Genomic DNA, 18,825 nt, shown 5'->3' with positions numbered 1-18,825 from the left:
TAGATTCGTACATAAATCTTAACATTTTAAATGATTTTAAATTTATAATTATAAAAATATAATCATTATTTCAAAGTCATATAAAATTAATAATCAAATTACATGTCAAAATCAAAGTCAAATATCAAGTTGCAAAAAGAAAAGTAAGGGTCAAATTGCAAGTAATTACCAGAGTTAGGGGTCAATTTGCTGTTCAAAACCAAAGTTAAGAGCTACATTAAAAGAATAAGTCAAATTGTATATCAAAACTAAAGTCAAGGGTCATAAATTGACTTTATAAATAACGGGGAACTTAAATTTTTTGGGGGGTTAATATATAAATATAATATTTTAAAGGGTTTAAAGCTAAAATATTTTATCAAAATGATTTGAATTAAATTATTATTATTTGATAAACTTTAGGTTAAAGTACACAAATGGTCCTCCGACTATAGGATGTTGCTTTATTAAGTCTTTCAACTATTAAAAGTTACAAAATGATCTTTCGACTATAGAATGTTGTTTTGTTAAGTTCATCGACTATTAAAAGTTACAAAATAATCACCTGACTATTCATTATGTTCCAAAATCATCAATTTCCATTAAAAAAATTGTGGTTGTCTAAGCTGAACATTAACATGATAACTGGATATGATAGTCGTTTGAGATTCTGTGATCATATTTTATCATATCACAGTCAACAAGTTAACATTCAACTCAGAATATTGTTAATTTTTAATAGAAAAGAATGAATTCAGAATATAATGAATAGTCGAGTGATCATTTTGTAACTTTTAATAGTCGAGGGACTCAACAAAGTAACACTCTATAGTCAGAGAGCTATTTTATAATTTTAAATAGTCAAGAGACTTAATAAGATAGTAAATCTTTAGTAAGGGGTCCATTTGTGTATTTTACCTTAAAATTTAATGCTCGTGGTTAAGAGATTGTTGTTATCCGATATATATATATCGCATATCGATTAATTGAGCTTGGCCCGTTTATGGTTTACCTTGAGACCGAGTCCAAAAGACCTTAGCCCATACTAATATTTTCTCTAGTGGGCGACAGCAAGAGACTAGCCCACAGCAGCTTCATCGTTGTCGTCATCGTCTGATTATGTTCGACTGTTTTCACGTCTCCCTGACAGAACCAAACGAACGAGAAGATGCTTCAATGTCTCTTTCGTTCCTTAAAAACTGTAATAACAATTTCTCGTTCACTAATCAGCCCCGCAAGTGATTCATTTTACCTCTTGTTTCACTCCTCTTCTAGGGATCAGCCCCACGAACAACAGCAACTTGGTTCGTCCCCTCTGCCAATCGCTTCCCCTACACGAGTCCTCAAACTCATCTCCGCCCAGTCCGATCCTCTCCTCGCTAAGGAAATCTTCGATTTAGCCTCTACCCAACCAGGTTTTCGTCACTCTTACTCTTCGTTTCTTGTCCTTATCCTCAAACTCGGACGGTCCGAGCACTTCTCTCTCGTCGACGACCTCCTCGATCGCCTAAATTCGATCAATACACTGTAACCCCGACTCTGTTTAATTACCTTATCAAAATCTACGCTGAAGCTGATTTACCCGAGAAAGCTCTCACGGCGTTTTACAGAATGTTCGAATTCAAAATATCAAGCCTTTACCCAGACACTTAAATCGCATTCTCGAGCTTCTCGTTTCTCATCGTAACTTCATTGTGCCTGCTTTTGAACTTTTCAAGAGTGCCCATAAACACGGTGTTTTACCCAACACGAAATCTTACAACATTTTGATTGGTGCTTTTTGTTTGGATAGGGACTTGAGTATTGCTTACAAACTGTTCAACAAAATGTTTGAGAGAGAAGTCGTGCCTGATGTCGAATCGTATAGGATATTAATGCAAGGGATGTGTAGGAAGAGTCAAGTGAACAGAGCTGTGGATTTGTTGGAAGATATGTTGAATAAAGGGTTCGTACCGGATTCCTTGAGTTATACTACTTTGTTGAATAGTTTGTATAGGAAGAAGAAGCTTAGAGAAGCTTATAAACTTCTTTGTAGAATGAAGGTTAAAGGGTGTAATCCTGATATTGTGCATTATAATACGGTTATCTTGGGGTTTTGTATACAAGGGAGAGCTATGGATGCGGTTAAGGTTCTTGAGGATATGCCTTCAAATGTGTGTTTGCCGAATTCGGTTTCTTATCGGACTTTGATAGGAGGGTTATGTGATCAAGGGGTGTTTGATGAGGCTAAGATGCTTATGGAGGAAATGTTGGCGAAGGGCTTTTCGCTGCATTTTTCGGTTTCACGCCTTAGTGAAAAGGGTTTTGCAATGTTGGTAAGATTGATGCAGCTACCGAAGTGTTGGGGAAATGCTCATATCAGGAAGTACCACATATCGATACTTGGGTAACCGTAGTTCCTACTCTCTGTGAAGATTATGAACCTGAGAGAATGGAGGAGATTCTAGATGAGGTTTTAAAGGTAGAAATCAAAAGGAACACGAGAATCGTGGAGGCAGGCATTGGGTCGGTGGATCACTTAATTCGGAAAACAAGATCCAAATCAAAGAGGCTTGAATAGTATCACAGATAATACAGATTTATTGGCTATATATTTTGATATCCAGGATCAATAAATGTTCTTAATCCAGAGGTATGAGACTGTTATACCTATTTCTTCAATCCAGTAATTCCTTTTCCTCTTTCGATTTTAGCAATTCTTGAGAATGGCGTTTTCTTAACTCAAGGTTGGGCTAGTTGAGCTCTTGTAAGTAAAGCGCCTGGTTATGTTTTAGGATATTTATAGGGATTCAGGTGTGTTAAGCATTGTTAATTACTCAGCAGAAGCACATGTCGACAATAAAAGCAATGTTAACTAAAATTCTTCTGGACGGTGCTCCTGGAGCCAAGCGAGGGGTTTTTCGACCACGGATTTTTCATCGGCAACAGTAATACTAAACTAGCCCCGAGTATAGTTGCCTCTGTTCGCCAGATATTTGCTTAAGAGTGGTGATTGCAGGTATTAGGAAGATTGTGTATTTGAATCCCGAGAAAAGCCATCATCAACAGAAGCCTTAATGGCAAGCGGTTTGATTCCACAACCATTACAGTTTTCAAGCTGCATTTCCATGATTCTATGATCCAAAGGTTTTGGCGGGTACCGAGGTTGTTCAAAAGGTCGTTGGTGGCCTTTGCAAAAGGCTCCCTCTAGCAAATTATTTGGGGTAAATTACGCCGATGATCACTTCACTTTTAGGACACTTGCACTAATATACCATAAACGCACTCTTCGAGGAGGCATTCTTGCTTATTCCTCTTTTTAGCAGGGTTTTCACTGTTATCAATAGGATAATCGAAGACCAAAGATAAAAACAAGAAATAAAGTTCATGTTTCGATCCTTCAAATCTTAAGTAGTTTCTTTTTTCGTTAAGAAATAAGCAGAGCCAAAGACAATGATTTGTATGAGATCAAAATTTCTAATGAACAATTCATTCCAACATGGATTTGGCAAATCAAGTCGCCATGGAAGTGAATTATCCATGTCCATGTTTTCTTTCTTAATTGCCTGAGGTAAGTTCAATCTAGTATGGTTTACATGCAGATTCTCCCCTATGATTTGCTTGTTTTCTCCTTACCTGCAAAACAAAATTTCCAAGGATTTAAAACAATACGGGCAAGATATCTTAAGTTTTTTTTTTCTTTGAGTAAACAAACTCACTCAACTATTAATAGCATCATAAATAGCGTAGTTCTCAATACACTCTGGTCGGTCAGAAATAAATCAAACGGGGGAAAAACATTAAGTGCCCAATTGGCATGTAGTAGGTCTATGAATTTCATCCTTTACTTTATTAAAACTGATAAGTTAATCCCTTGAATTTGTCAAAATTTTATCCATGTATCGTTATTTAAATAACATTAGACTAAAATTTAATCCATGTATATTTGTTTCAAAAGAATTTTTAAATATACGCTCTAACTTAGAATTTAGGTTTCTTGTTTACGAGTTTAACTTTTTTTATTAATTTAACTCGAACAAATTTATTTGACTCGATTCGGGTCAGACTTCATTCACGACTTGAAAATTTTCAAATTTAAGATGATAAAATATGACTTTATTAACTAGGCTAACTCAGTTTTTTCACTCGATTCGATTGAATACTTGCCCTAACTGGGCTAACTTCTTACCTTTCCTAAAGTATGAGTACTAAAATAGAGCAAATTAAAGTAGAAAGACAAAGTTATCAGTTACCATAGAGGGAATAAACTCATAAGTAGAGCATCAGTAATAACTGAACTGAACTCACCAAATATGCTTGATTTTAGGGGGAATCTGAGAGATGATCCCTTCAACTTTAGCTCATTCAGTTGCCTGCTTTTACTTGGTTTTTGGATTGCACCAACTTGACTGCTGCTTTCCCCTGCTAAAGCTCCACTTCCTTTCTTCACTTTTTCATGATAAATAGCAGGGGGTGCAAGCCTTAACTGAGGCAGATTTTCTATCTGGGCTAATCTCTGGTCTTTTTGAAGGTTAGTTAGAATTTCGAACTGCAAAATTCCGAATTCAGTATAGTTATTTCCCTGCCGACTGAAGTAGCAATCAAATCTGATAGGCAGATATAGATTTTTTACCCGTGATATTTGCTGAAGGTCATGAGAATTATCTAGGGCATCGTTTTCGTGAGGATGCAATGTTGATCCTTGTGCTGGGAGGTGTCTTGCGGGCAATGAACTAACTAAACCATTCTCTGTAAGAGCATATTTGTTTCTAGATTTATGAGTATTCTTCTTAGGCAAACAAACAGGGAATCCAAATGACAAGCCCCTAGTTGATGCCTCATTTTCCAGCAGCTCACATTGAAGATGAGTTGTGTGACCACAACTGAAAACCCGAGCACGAAAGCTAGAAGAATTCTTTGTAAGAAGGTTGTTGCATATACAACAAAGTAAACTTCGTGGGGCATAGCCATGTGAAGCTCCCTTCTTCAGTAGGCTCAAGGTGTAAAATGTGTCATCTTCGATCACAGATTTGGCGGTAGCCTGAAATTTATAAAAAAGAACGTAACTAAAAGTTCACCTAAGATATTAACATTAAAATTACTCATAGCAAATTATTACTGAAACAAGCGTATTCCAAGTTGCAACCAAATCCAAATGATATTTCAGAAATAATGTCGTGTAGGATATTTTGTTGCCTAATTATGTATATGGTGTAGTTATATACAACATGTCAGCATAATCAGAAACTTACTAGAGCACTATCCTATTCACAAGGCCTGGAGCATATGGTGCAAGTGAATGACAGGCTCGTGCATCGTAGTAAGCGGATTTCTTTTTTCCTTTCTTCCCCTCAATTTTAAAGGAAGATAATAAATGATAAAAAAAAAGCTTCAATTAAATTACTCACAAGTACATAAGCTTATATTTATATTCAAAATAAACAAACATACCAGAACTCTTCTTTCAAAGCCATAAGTTACTAGCATTCCCAATATGGTAAGCCTGAAATCTCCAAATTCCTGGCCACCATGATCAGATAGGAGTTTTGACATAATTGTTGGAAGACGAACATATCCTATCATACCCACAACAATCTCTTTGATGAACTGAGAAAAAAATTTCCTCAATATAGGACCACCTTTATGAGATTTTGGGATCCTCCACTTGATTAGGCATTCCTCTTCGTCTTGAGAACCCAATGATTCAACCAGACCCACATGATTTTCCTTTTCGGGTGCCCTTTCATTGCAGTATGAACCCATCTAAGGTTCACAAAATCTGCATTGAAACTCAGGGGACAGTAAGCATAGATGTACTCTTTAATAATTTGAAGGTATTTCACCATAGATGTGCTCTCTAATCATCTGGGTATTTCACCATAAATGCACTTATTATATCACATATAATGGATTTTCATTTAACTTTTAACTATGTAATATGCTAGAATGTTATGGACAGAAATAATGAGCTTGAAATTAAAATAAGATGGGAAAATAAATGATGGGTTTTTAGTTATCTACAGCAGACCTTTAGTTTTACACCTCATTTATCAAAGCTTAGCAGAACATGGAGAACTGAGGGTTTAAGGATTAAATTTTGAAGAAAAGCAGAATTACGAAAATATTGGAACTTACGAATCAAGTAATCTAAACCAAAGCATCTCAGACTCTTCTGGATTCAAACAGGGGATATTCCGCTGGCACAATTCAATACAAGCTTGCAACAAAGTTCGTATGTCATTCACCTGTTCGATATAGATCAGAAATAACATTATGGCTTTCAATCATAAAAAATAAATAAAAAGATCTTAGCCCTATTTCCTAATACAAGAGATATACAGTACAAACCTCCATTTTCAAAACATAGTTGAAATACACCATGCCAGATGTACCTAAAGGCTCCTTAGAGACCATACTTCCGATGGCAGTATCAAGCTCTGCAAATTTATCATTAAGGCTAGAAAGTGTAAACAAAAGAGCACTACCGACATCACCAACCCTTTCTAATAAAAATGCAGCTGCATCTATGATTCCATGTTCCTGGCACAAGCGGAGACAGTATTCAACTCGATAGCTATCAAAAGTTTCCAAGAACTAGAGAACCTAATCCCGTTCAAACTGACATAATAACTGCAAGAGGAAAAAAGGAAGAAGGGTCGTGAGAAGGCCAACCTAAATTAGAAGACAAATATTTTAATTAAGCAAGCAACGTTCCTTTCTGATTATTAGCCTTTTACTCGAACACTTAAGAATGAAGATAATAAAAATGAAAGCTGAATGGTATGACAACAAAACAAATGCCATACATGTAGCTTAAAGCTGTGCAGTTCCATTGAACACCAAGGGGAATTCAGCAATTGTAGCTATTAAATAAGAAGTGCAGTCAATAGGCACTAACCTCCAGATACAGCTCAATCATATCATCAGTTACATGAGGAGGATTATTTTGCAGGAACTTGGGGAAATTAGACATTTTTTTTCCAAGTAGGGTTCAAGGACTTTTTCTGAATCTTTCGCCCCTTTTCCACTCAAGACATCTACAATCTTCTCTTCCCTTGAATAAGAGAAGTTGAGGATGCCTGATAAGTGAACCTCAATGACCGTCTTTAAGTAAAGGAAAAGGTTTTTTGGATGAGACTTAATTTCAGACAGGATACGTGAACTTTCATCATTAAAATGGCCAACAACTAACAAGAATGTGTCCTCTCTGCAAAAGATCATAAAAGCATAAGTTCAACAAGGGAAGAATAATTTATACAACAGCATAAACAATCCTTTTAAAGAAGAAAATCAAACTGCAACAATTTTGGAATCCATAACCAGTATAACCTGCTTAAGTTAACAAACTCTGGATTCGAGAGATGAATGACGATTTGAAAGTAGCATAATCTCCATTGCACAGTCGCGTTAACTTATTGTTGATAAAAGCGAAGACATGGATTGGCTCTTCCACATCTTTCATATAGCTATCGAGAGCAGCAAGATACTGATGCCTGATGGTATGAATTAAGCCACAAACTTAAATATAACAGGACAAGCTTAAGGAAGACCTTAAAGAAAGTAATCTAAACCCTTGCATTATGCTCACAGTGAAGAACTCAAGAACTAAAGCCATAAAGATACCTGGTAAAAGCATGCATTCTCACATAATTGTAACACATAAGACTGATCCCAATCAGTTTCTGAACTACAGCCAAACGTGACAACAATTGCTTCTCTCTTTTTTTGTAGCTTTCAGTACTCATGGTAGAAACACTTGGCGAACTATAATTTTCTGAAGTGAAGTATTCCAAAATCTGATTTAGAACAGTTTTTGGGATTTTAGCTCTTCCACTTACAACATAGCATGCAATAAACTCAAACAGATATCTCATGTCCTTTGCTGAAGGCCATGCTTCAATAGATTTAGCGTCACCATTGCTTGCAGACCCATATGTTCTGGGGGCGTTCTTATCAAGAACATGAACAAGAGCATCAATGATTTTCTGAACCAACATCGTTTCAGATTTAGCCATCAAATCTTTCTCCTTTTTAACTTCCACATTTGCATCTCCAGATTCAGAAAAAGAGAAGTCCAATTCAGGGATTTCTCTTCTATGAGAGCACATTTTAAAACATCTAATGTGGCCTCAGTATCTAACTCTAAGAGATAATACAGATTAAGGTATGCCCCTTCAAAAGCCAAAGTTGAAGCTGGTTTTTTATCCTGACCATCAGAGACCTCTAGCAAAAACTGCAGAAGTTCTGTCCTCAGAGACAACACGCGTGATGCTGGAAGAGTACCTTGGCCTGAGAATAGAAAATTGTGATACTTCAGTGATAACTGACAGATTTGATGGTGTAAATGTTTCTCAGAATAACTTTGTGCAAATGATCAGCCTTAACCATATCTAAAGTCTAACCAAGGACTAAACATTAAATCATTCAAAAGTTGTCAGATACAACATACAAGGGTGTACTAGTTCAGAAATGCAAAATCCCTAGAATAAAAGTTTGAAGTAACAATAACATGATAGTTAATATAAGATGCAATTTCTGAATGCAAAATCCCTAGAATAAAACTTTTTTCTTCATTAACATGATAGTTAATATAAAATGCAAAATCCCGGCATAAAAATACAACCTACAATAGAAACCAGGAAGATTATGAAAATTTTGAGATAAAATAGGAATACAAGAAGAAAGTAACTGAAAGAGACACGCAGAATACATATAATAAGCTGATTGAAGTCCACGGACGAATTGTCCATGTGGAGAACACACGGTTCAACTCGCTGCAACCATCCTTTGCTCATTAAAATGAATTCTTTTAGAATTCATCTCAATATTTCCAAAATATTAAAAATGGTTCCTTTCCATTTAACTTCAATTCAAGCTTCTAATAACAAAATCAAGCATTCTAACAATGCATTCAAGCTTAGAACATTAACCTTTAAACCATTTCCATTTCAATTCCACAATTTGCATAATATGTGATTTGGTCCTCAATACTTTACAAACTTCCAAATTAGTCCAAACAACATTCTAAGAATTGTAGAACCGTTCACACATCATTTCTAGTCTTGGAGAAATTTTTCCAAAATTTTCCCTAATTTATTCACATAGGCCGAATATGAAGGGTCCATTATACCAAAATTTCCAACTTGATTCAAGAATGAATTCAACATCTAAACATCATTTCTATGCATTTACAATCAATCCCATATCAAAATAATCTAAATTCAATTTCATACAAAAACCATAGTTTGGCCAAATGATCAATTAACCATTTCTAATGCTTTTCAATCATCATACAAGCATGTAAATGATTCTATAACATCAACTACATCAAAATCTAACATTAAATCATGAAAAACCTAAATTCCTCTTCATCCACCCAATTCATGAGCTTATGATTTCAAGCATGGAAAACATGAACAAATGGTACCAAATGATAGAAAATTTCATGTAGATCAACTTTTTATTTCATGCTTTCATCTAAATTCCTAATAAATTAGCTTAAAATGGAAAAAAAAAACTTTCTTCCTTACCAACGGAGGTAACGACAATAGAGGCTGAAGATGAATAAAATTCTTGATAATTCTAATTAAAAAAACTAAGTACATTTGTCATTTTAATAATTAAAATGAGTTAAAAATCCATTTAATGGGAAATAACAAATTTACCCTTATAATCTCATGATGATTGTAACACCCCAAACCTCAGGTTAGAAGTTGGGCTAACCCGAAAGTGATTAGATAAACTCATTACCTTGTAGGAGAGCTTGGCCTACTTGGGATTTGAGTTGGGCTTGGGTTAGGACCCAAATGTTATAAATTTGGATTTTTAATCTTAAGAGGAAGAATTAGTGACCAAGGGAATAATAATACCAAAAATGTTTGCAAAGGCAGAAAACCCATTGATTTGGGTGATCTCACATCTAACTCTCTCCCTCTTTTGCTCAACTTTCTTTGTCTCTTATTCTCCTTCCATCCTCCTTCGTTCACCCACCCATTTCAAGCAAAAAAAGGTGCCAGCTTTGCTAGCCAATCATTCCGTTTTCTAGATTTCAAGGTAAGAAACAAAACCACCATCTCCTTAGCTTTCAATCAAGCTCCCATTTTTAAGTTTTGGTTGAGAGAACCAAATATAGGTTTAGTGGATAACAAACATCATTTTACTCGTAAAATAAATTTATTTTCTCAAAATAAAATAGATAGGAATAAGTGTATTATAGAGAATAAAAGGGTCGATCAGCAGAGACTTAGAAATTCTTGATGTAAAGTTGCATTGATTTTTATCTAGGCAACTATAACAAAAACTAAATAAAAGGGAGGGTTTTGTAAAATAAGAGTTGAAGGAAGTTAAATAAATGAAAGCAATAAAAAAAATTGAAAAAATTATGAGAAAATAGCTTCAAGCTTAGTGTTTCTTCAATTCCATTTGATCATCGAAATGTATTTTACTCTGAGATTCATGCCGATTACAGTCTATAAGGCCCAAACCTTGTAACATGTTTTTCCCTTTGGTAACCAATCTTACCAAGTCATTCTTCGAAATTCGGTCCTTGAATGGACTAACCAAAACTATTACTGTTAGAACAAATCATATTAAGTTTTGGAAAAGCCCGACTCAGATTATGTTGTGTCACTTAAAATCAAATCTGATCTCAGTTTCTCTTAGCATGTCGCCGCTAAATTTATTTCTAGGAAGTTAAACTAACTACTAGTCAATTCTTCTTCACAACTTTAAATCAGAATAACATTCAGACCAACGAACTCTTTTTGATTTGAAAGCGTTTTGATTTTTAAAAGTAAGGCTGATCGTCAAACTGACTTTCCAAAAAACTGAGAATATAACCCGAAGGTATTAAGTGCTTTTTCAATTCTCACATTGGAATTGATTCATCAATAGCTCTTGGCTAAATAAGAAAATTAGCGAAGCATGATAGAAATCATATTTAGCATATTTTATGAAAACAATAAATGCTTAAGTAAAAGAAAGCGAAAAGGAAAAGGAAACTTTGATTAAAAAAAACAAAGTAACAAAGTAAAGTTCAAGATGTGTTCAAGCTATACTCAATGACGATTTTATAGCTTTCTAAATCTCTAAAGATAGCATGGAACTTCAAAAGCAAATAATCTTAAAAATTAAAAGATAATTCCAAGTGTTTTGAATTCAAACTTAAAACTAGAATTCATAAAAGAGCTCCTCGGATTATGTTGATTGGGTTGCTTCCAGAATCTTTCCAATGCTGACTATACCTTCTAGAAACTGTCACGTTAGTTCATATCGTACCTAGTGTCATGCCCATGTCCTCAACCGCGATTAGATAATAAAAAAGCGAAAATGCCCTTTTTTGTTGGTTTTGGAAAGTAGATCACTGCACGAAAATAAGCAAAATAGAACCCAAATCAATAGTAATAAATTCATAACACGGGAAAATTAAAAAGTAAATAGTGTCAATTTAGAACACTCATCAAATTCCCCTCACTTATTTCATGCTTGTCCTCAAGCATGCTTCAATCGAACAAGTTAAAAATTTAATTTACGTTTCTCCGCCTTGTCTCATATCAAAGCAAGGCATGCAAGTTAAATTCGCAACAACTATTCAAGTCAAGATATCAATAAATTGGAAAGCATAAGTTAGATCAAGTTAAACAAATTCATAACATCCAATCATTCATTAATCTTAATGCAACCTAACTCAACACCTCATAAAGGTTTACTCAATTCACTCAATGTGTTTTTGGATGCAAGAATGCTCAAAGTCAGAACCAAACATGATATTTCCATAAGCTTGTAATACAATCAAATCTCCACTACTTAATTTGAACAAGATGCAAGTAACATCCATAACTTGTATACAACTTGAAATACGAGTTTAAGATGTTACATGAACATTACAACATTCATTGAACATAAATGCTTAAAATTTTGTTTCATTGTAAAACATTCCTTTAACAACTTTAAAACTATTTTGTTAATCATGTAAATTCATAAAATAATAATAAAGGTAACACCCATAACCTGTATATATCTTGAAATACGAGTCTAAGATATAACATCAACAATACATATTTTCGTTAAACGTAAATGCTTAAAATTGTTTCATTGCAAAACATTCCTTTAAAAACTTTAAAATTATTTTGTTAATCATGTAATTTCATAAAATAATAATTTATCATCTAAAAAAATCTGACTTTAGCCAGCAATTAGACAGTTTAGTGTTATTTCATAAACTATATAAAACTACCTAAACGTTGCTCAATTTGAAGATCATTTAATTGCCCCTTTAAATTATATTTACTTTAATCATTGTAAGTTAATCTATCAGAGTAATTAAAAACATGTTTAATATACATGCCATTAAAGAGTAAAAGATGTCTTATTGATACAATAGGTTGGTTTGATTTCCCAAGACGAGATGCTCTCAATGCTTATTACTTTACTTTCTTTTCTTTATCCTAACCTATACATAAAAATCATCACGCACTAAGTATAACTTAGTGAGGCAGTAACACAACTAAGGTGATATAAAACATAAAATGCCATAATATACTTTAATATATATATATATATATATATATAATTAAAAGAAAATCATTAAACTTTCAAACCGAGCTATTCAAGTTGAATTCTTCTTCAGAAACCTGAAAATCATCATCTCATGATTTTATCAAAAATCATGTAAATCAACATCAGACATAACAAACATTTCATGTTCTTTTCATTCGTACATATTTCAAACTTTCTTTTCATTTCCATTTTTTTTCTTTCATATACTTGTCATAACTTTCACATTTACTTTCATAGCCTAACGTATATGTAAGAGAATACAAGGTACATTAGTCATAAATAATGTGTGAAATATGCACCAACGATGCCATACTTAATGTACACGAATGTACCATAACTTAACTTGAACTTTACTCAACTTCCTGGCATGCTAAGTGTACCTACGATCTCAATGCAACATACAATGGGCTTCCATATCATACTATATTCATTTATAAATCAATATTTCAATTCAGAATCATTTTCCAATCATTATCATAAATATCACAATTTGGGTAATTCATACCCTAAACCATTCATAAAACTTTATAAAAACATTACAGAAATAATCCATAATTAAAATAGAAAACATACTATAAAATAATATGAGGTTGACTTATCACAAGTCAACCTTGATCAGAATAATTAAATAAATAAATTGCACTCGCATTGATACTTCATATATATAAGTCGAAATATAAGCTTCACTAAGCTTTGAGCTTGATCCTTTTCTTTTTATTCGATTCGATCTTAAAACTTATCACAATTTCATATTCTGGTAGTTTACACTACCTTCAATGGAGTATTATTATGTAATAATCTACATGTTTAAATTTTTTTATGTTTATAACAATGGAAACTAGAGTCGAATACAAATCTAACCTTATAAAGAACTTCTTCTATTTCAATTTGTACAATTTATAGTGAATTTTCAAATCTGACTTACATAAGTTGTTTTTTTAGCAAAATCTGTTACCCTTGTTTTCTGACCTGTCATTGATTAAAAATTCATTACTTTTTGTATACTTCTCAAAATCAGTAGTCATTTGTTTAAAACGAAACTAAACTAAACTAATATACGCATCCAAAGGTATAAAAATAATCCTCTAATCACTTATGTATAATTTATGATGATTTTCTGAACTTACTATTTAGATCAAAATTTCAAGGCAACTTTCCTTAGCATTCTTAGCTTATTCCCTAAGTCTATTAACTTATTAAATGAACATATACACATGAAGCACAAATCAAATAATATTTAGGAGTCATTTCTTACCATTGTAACTTTGTCACTGGCTCATCGCAAGCCAATGTTTGTTCGATAACATAAATACAAATTAAATATGCACTCACATTTGCTTCACTACAGAACCTTTTCTATGATACTCTTTTCAATCCGTGCTTTTTCCTTCCCTTTCAAACCACTCAGATAGCTAGATTTTACATGGTCTGAACATTATCATAAAATAATATAATACCCAATACATATGTTAGTATTATACTAACATAATCTATTTTTGATAAAATAATTTCTATAAAACATAATCGATATTAAATCGTTATAAATCACAATTTTATCTTAACTTCAAACTTTCCAAAATAGCTATTCAATTCCATAAATATTTATTTTTATCATCAATCCTTCAACTTTCACAAATTTGCATTCAAATCACTATTTATGAATTATTTTTAGAATTCATATCAACTTTTCCATTAAATTCATATAATGGTCCTTCACCATTATGCTTACTTCAAATTAATTATTAAAATTTTCCAGCATATAATTAATACACTCAATCTAATACTTAAGTATTTGGAAATTCACAATTTCATCCTCCAACTTCTTAGCCCTTTCAAATTCAAATCTCAACTTTAGCAAACTTACAAATTGGATCCCAAATAAATACTTATACTTGAAATTCAACACTTAAATAATAAATTCCAGCATTATAATATTATTATCAACTAACACCATCATATTTGTAAACTTACAAATAAATCCACAAACTTTTCCAATATTTCATATTAAGTCACTTAACTTTACCAATCTTTGCATTTTGATCTAAAACAATGTTCTAACTTTCAGTTTCCAGCATTGAACATTCATAATTAAACAATTATGCAATAATGTCCTAAAATTCTCAAAAACTTACAACATAGTCCCTTTACTATTACAATGCTCCAAATTGATCCAAATCAATCTCCAAAACATGTAGAATAATTCTAATATAAAATATAGACCATAAGATATTTTCGAATATTTTCCCCTAATTCTTTCATCTTGGCTGAAACTTACTAGTGAACTAAGGCTAATTTTTCATTCAAGTTCAAGCATGAATTTAAGCCTCCAACAATAAATTCATGCAATTTTAATCATCCTTACATCAAATTCAATCCAAATTCAACCAATTTAAAAAACCCTAAATGTGGCCGAATTTAATAGACATTTCTACTTGATTTTTATCAGCATACATGCACGAAAATTAATCTACAATATCAATAACATAAAAATCGTCATTCAATTCTTAAAAAATTCAAATCCTCTTCATAAACCCTAATCACAAAATCAATAATCCAAGCATGTTTTTCATGAACCATTTATATCAAATTATAGATAAATTGATGTAGATTAATTCTCTATCTAACATCTTAATCTAAAAATTGATCGAATAAGCTTAAAAACCAATTAAAAATCTTACCCCTTTAGCCATGGAGGTTCATGGCAGCATTGAAGAAGAAAGGTTGATATCTTTCATGATTTATCTACAATTTTATCTAATACACATGTCTTTTTATAAATTAAATGAATTTAAAATTTATTTAATAGGAAATTCCAACTTTATCCTTTAAAATCCTTGACAATTTCAACCATGCCACCAAAATATATTATAATTTAATATTCAAATTCAAATATTAAAAAATAAAAATCCACTTTCCACCTCTTCCCTTTGAATTTTCAAAATTATAATTTAGTCACTAAAGTTCTCATTGTTAGGTCAAATCCGAAAAATTAATTTCAATTCCACTGATCCATGCTAAATTTGTAATGCCCCAATTGCTGAATTACGGACTTTATTGAAAGAATTTAAAAATATGAGGATTTATTCGATTAAATGATAAAAGATGAAAATGATTAGGATTAATAGTTTAGACTAAATTGTGACAATGATTATTAAAAGGGTATTTTAGTCCTTTGTATTATAGATAATTTAAAATGTATTTTAAAAAGGTATTAAAGAAAGGGAAAAAAGGGCGTTAGGTTATCACAAAAGCTTTTATTCTTTCATTCTTCATTCCCCGTAGAAAGTTTTTCTCCATAGCACAAAGGTAAGATTTCATATGGATAGTTTATCGTTTTGTTTTTGGTTGGTTATTGAAGCTTTGAGTATGATAGAAGCTTAAAGAGGGATTAAATGAGATTAAAACTATGAAATAGAGGATATATTGGAGATTTTAGAAAATGGTTTTTTATGATATGTTAGTATATTGGAGTTTATTAATGATTGTTTGTAGTTTTGAATTGTCAAAGTAGTAAATAAGAGATTAGAAGGATTAGATGAGTTCAAAAACAAGTTAGAAAATGTGATGTAATTCTTAGAATCAAATGATATTGAAGGATGCTATATGTTTTAAGTAGCTAAATGAAGGAAAATTATTATGGATAAGTAGAGAAAAGTTACATAGTATTTGTTGGGGAGGAAACCTGAGGAAAATTAACCAAAATTAGTTGTATCTCGGGTTGAAAATTGGAAATTCTGGGCACGAGTATCAGTACTGATAGAACAATACCGATACTATAGGCTAAAATAAGATGAATATGCTGGATAGTTTTGATAATGATTGAATCAATATCGATACCCAAGGGGGAGTATCGATACCTAAGGTAAGGTATCAATACCATTCAAAAACAGAATGAAAAAATGGTATCAATACCATAGCATAATATCGATACCATAGAATGGTAGTATCGATACCATGGTATGGGTATCAATACTGAGGGACCAGAAATGGTAAGATATACTGATAATGTTGAAGAAAGGTTAAGAATAGGTTTTTTTATTAATGTTTAATTATAATTGTTAGGGAATATACTAACAATTGATATGGATGCTTAAGTATATAAAAACAAACTCCCGAAACAAGCAAATCAAAAGGAAAAGGCAAAGTACTGGAGTAAGCAACTTTGTATTTTGGATACCGTAGCGAAGATAGTCAGGTGAGTGCATTTAATTGTGTAACTATATGATGTACTAATCACATATGTATAACTGTTAAAAAGTATGTAGTGATTACCAAATAGGTACTAAGTGTGTATTTCACGGAATTCATCCTATGTGGATGAATAACCATTTCGGCACTAAATGTACATTTCACGGAATTCATCCTATGTGGATGAATAATCGTTTCGGCACTAAGTGTGTATTTTATAGAATTCATCCTATGTGGATGAATAATCATTTCAACAATAAGTGTGTATTTCATGGAATTCATCAAATGTGGATGAATAACCGTTTCGGCACTAAGTGTGCATTTCACGGAATTCATCCTATGTGGATGAATAACCATTTTGGCACTAAGTGTGCATTTCACAGAATTCATCCTATATGGATGAATAACCATTTTGGCACCATGGGTGCAAAACACGGAATTCATAATATGTTTATGAATGATCGTATGGGCACTACGGTTGCATTACAAAGAAATGATAATGAATAGAAATATTGAATTGATAGTTCATCGATAATATAATATATATATATATATATTGATTTCATTGTATGAATAGTTTTTACCTCACTAAGTAATACTTAACGTGTGTTTATGTCACGCGTAGGTTGAATATAAGCTGAGTAAGGAGATCATTGGACTCCAAGCCAGAGTTGCCTCATCGATAACCGTATGGCATACCTGTCTACTTTTGATATATTTTAGTTGGCATGTAATAGGGTTTAGTAGAAACACTTTGAATAATAATTTTGATTAAACTGTTGTAAAATGGTGAGGTGTTTGAACATCTCTTTTTGTATGTATATTAAAGTTAATGTATGTTTTATTATAAGTGAATTAGATGTTTTATAAAAAGAAACAAAATTTTACGAATTTCGAATTAGGAACAATAATAATAGTGTTGTGACATATGTATCTCGTATACAGAAGGGTATACGGGGAATGAGTGTTACAAAATTTCACTAATCTAAAATTTGGAAATAATATTCCAACCTTTATCTAACATCCTTCAAAATTCATGAAATTTAGATTCGATCCGATTATTCAATTTCTATATCGAACATTATCGCTTTATAGCTTTTAATACAAAACTCATATCAAAATTTTTATTCCTAAAAAAATTCTTATTTTAGGACAAACTTTTTATTTACGAGATAAATTATATAAATTATATAAATTTTTAGTCCCTAAACTTTTTCAAAGTTTATACTTTAGCCACCAAACTTTCAAAACTTATATTTTTATTACTAACCAAAATTTGAGGTATTACAATGCAACAATCATTGGGTCTTGAAAAAGGTTAGTAATAGGGCTTAGGTAAAGGTGGGGAATAAGGTCAAAAATGAGGTTACAAATCAAGACAATAGATCTTTCAAACAAATAATCTAGTCCACAAACAAAGTAAACATAAGAAAAATATAATTACATCAAACAATAACACCAAACAAAACATTTTTCCTTTTCTATTTGTTGACACCCGTTTTCGTCTGAGTTCTTTTTATTGTAATTATTATTATCATTATTATTATTACTACTAATATTATTTTTATTATTTTCAGGTTACAAAATTGGCTCAAATGCCATTAATTACAAAGGGAATTGACCATTGAAGCTCAAAAAGATCCAAGCCTGATGCAATTGTTCAGGCCCAACAAGGAGCCCACTCGTGTGGCCTAAACCCGACTAGGATTTCATCTCAGTTCAAGCAGCCGCACAACATCAACCGTTGGATCTGTGAGAGATCCAACGTTCCAGATTGGTTACAAATTAGGGTTTTCACCCTAATATTCTATACCTCTGTCGCCACCATCAAGAACCCCGCCAGATGGCGCACGTGTGATGCACGTGCAGCCCTTCGATCTCCTCATTGCATAAGTCGTTGATGATGTCCCGAGCCGTCGTCGTCAGTAAATCTAGCCAAACAATAAACCAAATCAATCAACAACAAACCAAATCAAAAACATATTAAAGAAAATGAATTAAATCCTAAAAAATTGGGGATTTTTATATGCTCAAATGTAGGGAAATTATTACCTTACAAAAAACCTCAATGTTTTACCCAAAAAGATCATTATAAATTGGCAGAAAAGCAAGATATTAAAA

At 32.3% G+C, this 18,825-nt stretch overlaps 1 protein-coding gene and 1 pseudogene across 1 annotated transcript in view; one reads left to right on the top strand and one right to left on the bottom strand.

Moving 5' to 3' along the window:
- The first annotated feature begins 1,147 nt into the window (after nt 1-1,147).
- On the top strand, nt 1,148-2,599 carry LOC120192888 (annotated as a pseudogene).
- A 1,608-nt stretch (nt 2,600-4,207) lies between these two features.
- The window catches only part of LOC120192921 (vacuolar protein sorting-associated protein 8 homolog), a 51,441-nt gene continuing 36,823 nt past the window's right edge, over nt 4,208-18,825 (bottom strand). Inside the window, exons 3-10 of the mRNA XM_039195597.1 lie at nt 8,115-8,247; nt 7,582-8,052; nt 7,302-7,451; nt 6,958-7,165; nt 6,307-6,498; nt 6,094-6,203; nt 5,410-5,698; nt 4,208-4,999 (exon numbers count right to left, since the gene is read on the bottom strand). Of these exons, the coding sequence (XP_039051528.1) occupies nt 4,208-4,999; nt 5,410-5,698; nt 6,094-6,203; nt 6,307-6,498; nt 6,958-7,165; nt 7,302-7,451; nt 7,582-8,052; nt 8,115-8,247 (2,345 nt within the window). The remainder of the gene's footprint in view (nt 5,000-5,409; nt 5,699-6,093; nt 6,204-6,306; nt 6,499-6,957; nt 7,166-7,301; nt 7,452-7,581; nt 8,053-8,114; nt 8,248-18,825) is intronic.

This window comes from Hibiscus syriacus, unplaced genomic scaffold, assembly GCF_006381635.1.
Source record: "Hibiscus syriacus cultivar Baekdansim isolate YM2019G1 unplaced genomic scaffold, ASM638163v2 tig00116983_pilon, whole genome shotgun sequence".
In the NCBI taxonomy this organism is placed as follows: Eukaryota; Viridiplantae; Streptophyta; class Magnoliopsida; order Malvales; family Malvaceae; genus Hibiscus; species Hibiscus syriacus.
This window is presented reverse-complemented; position numbering and strand designations above follow the sequence as displayed.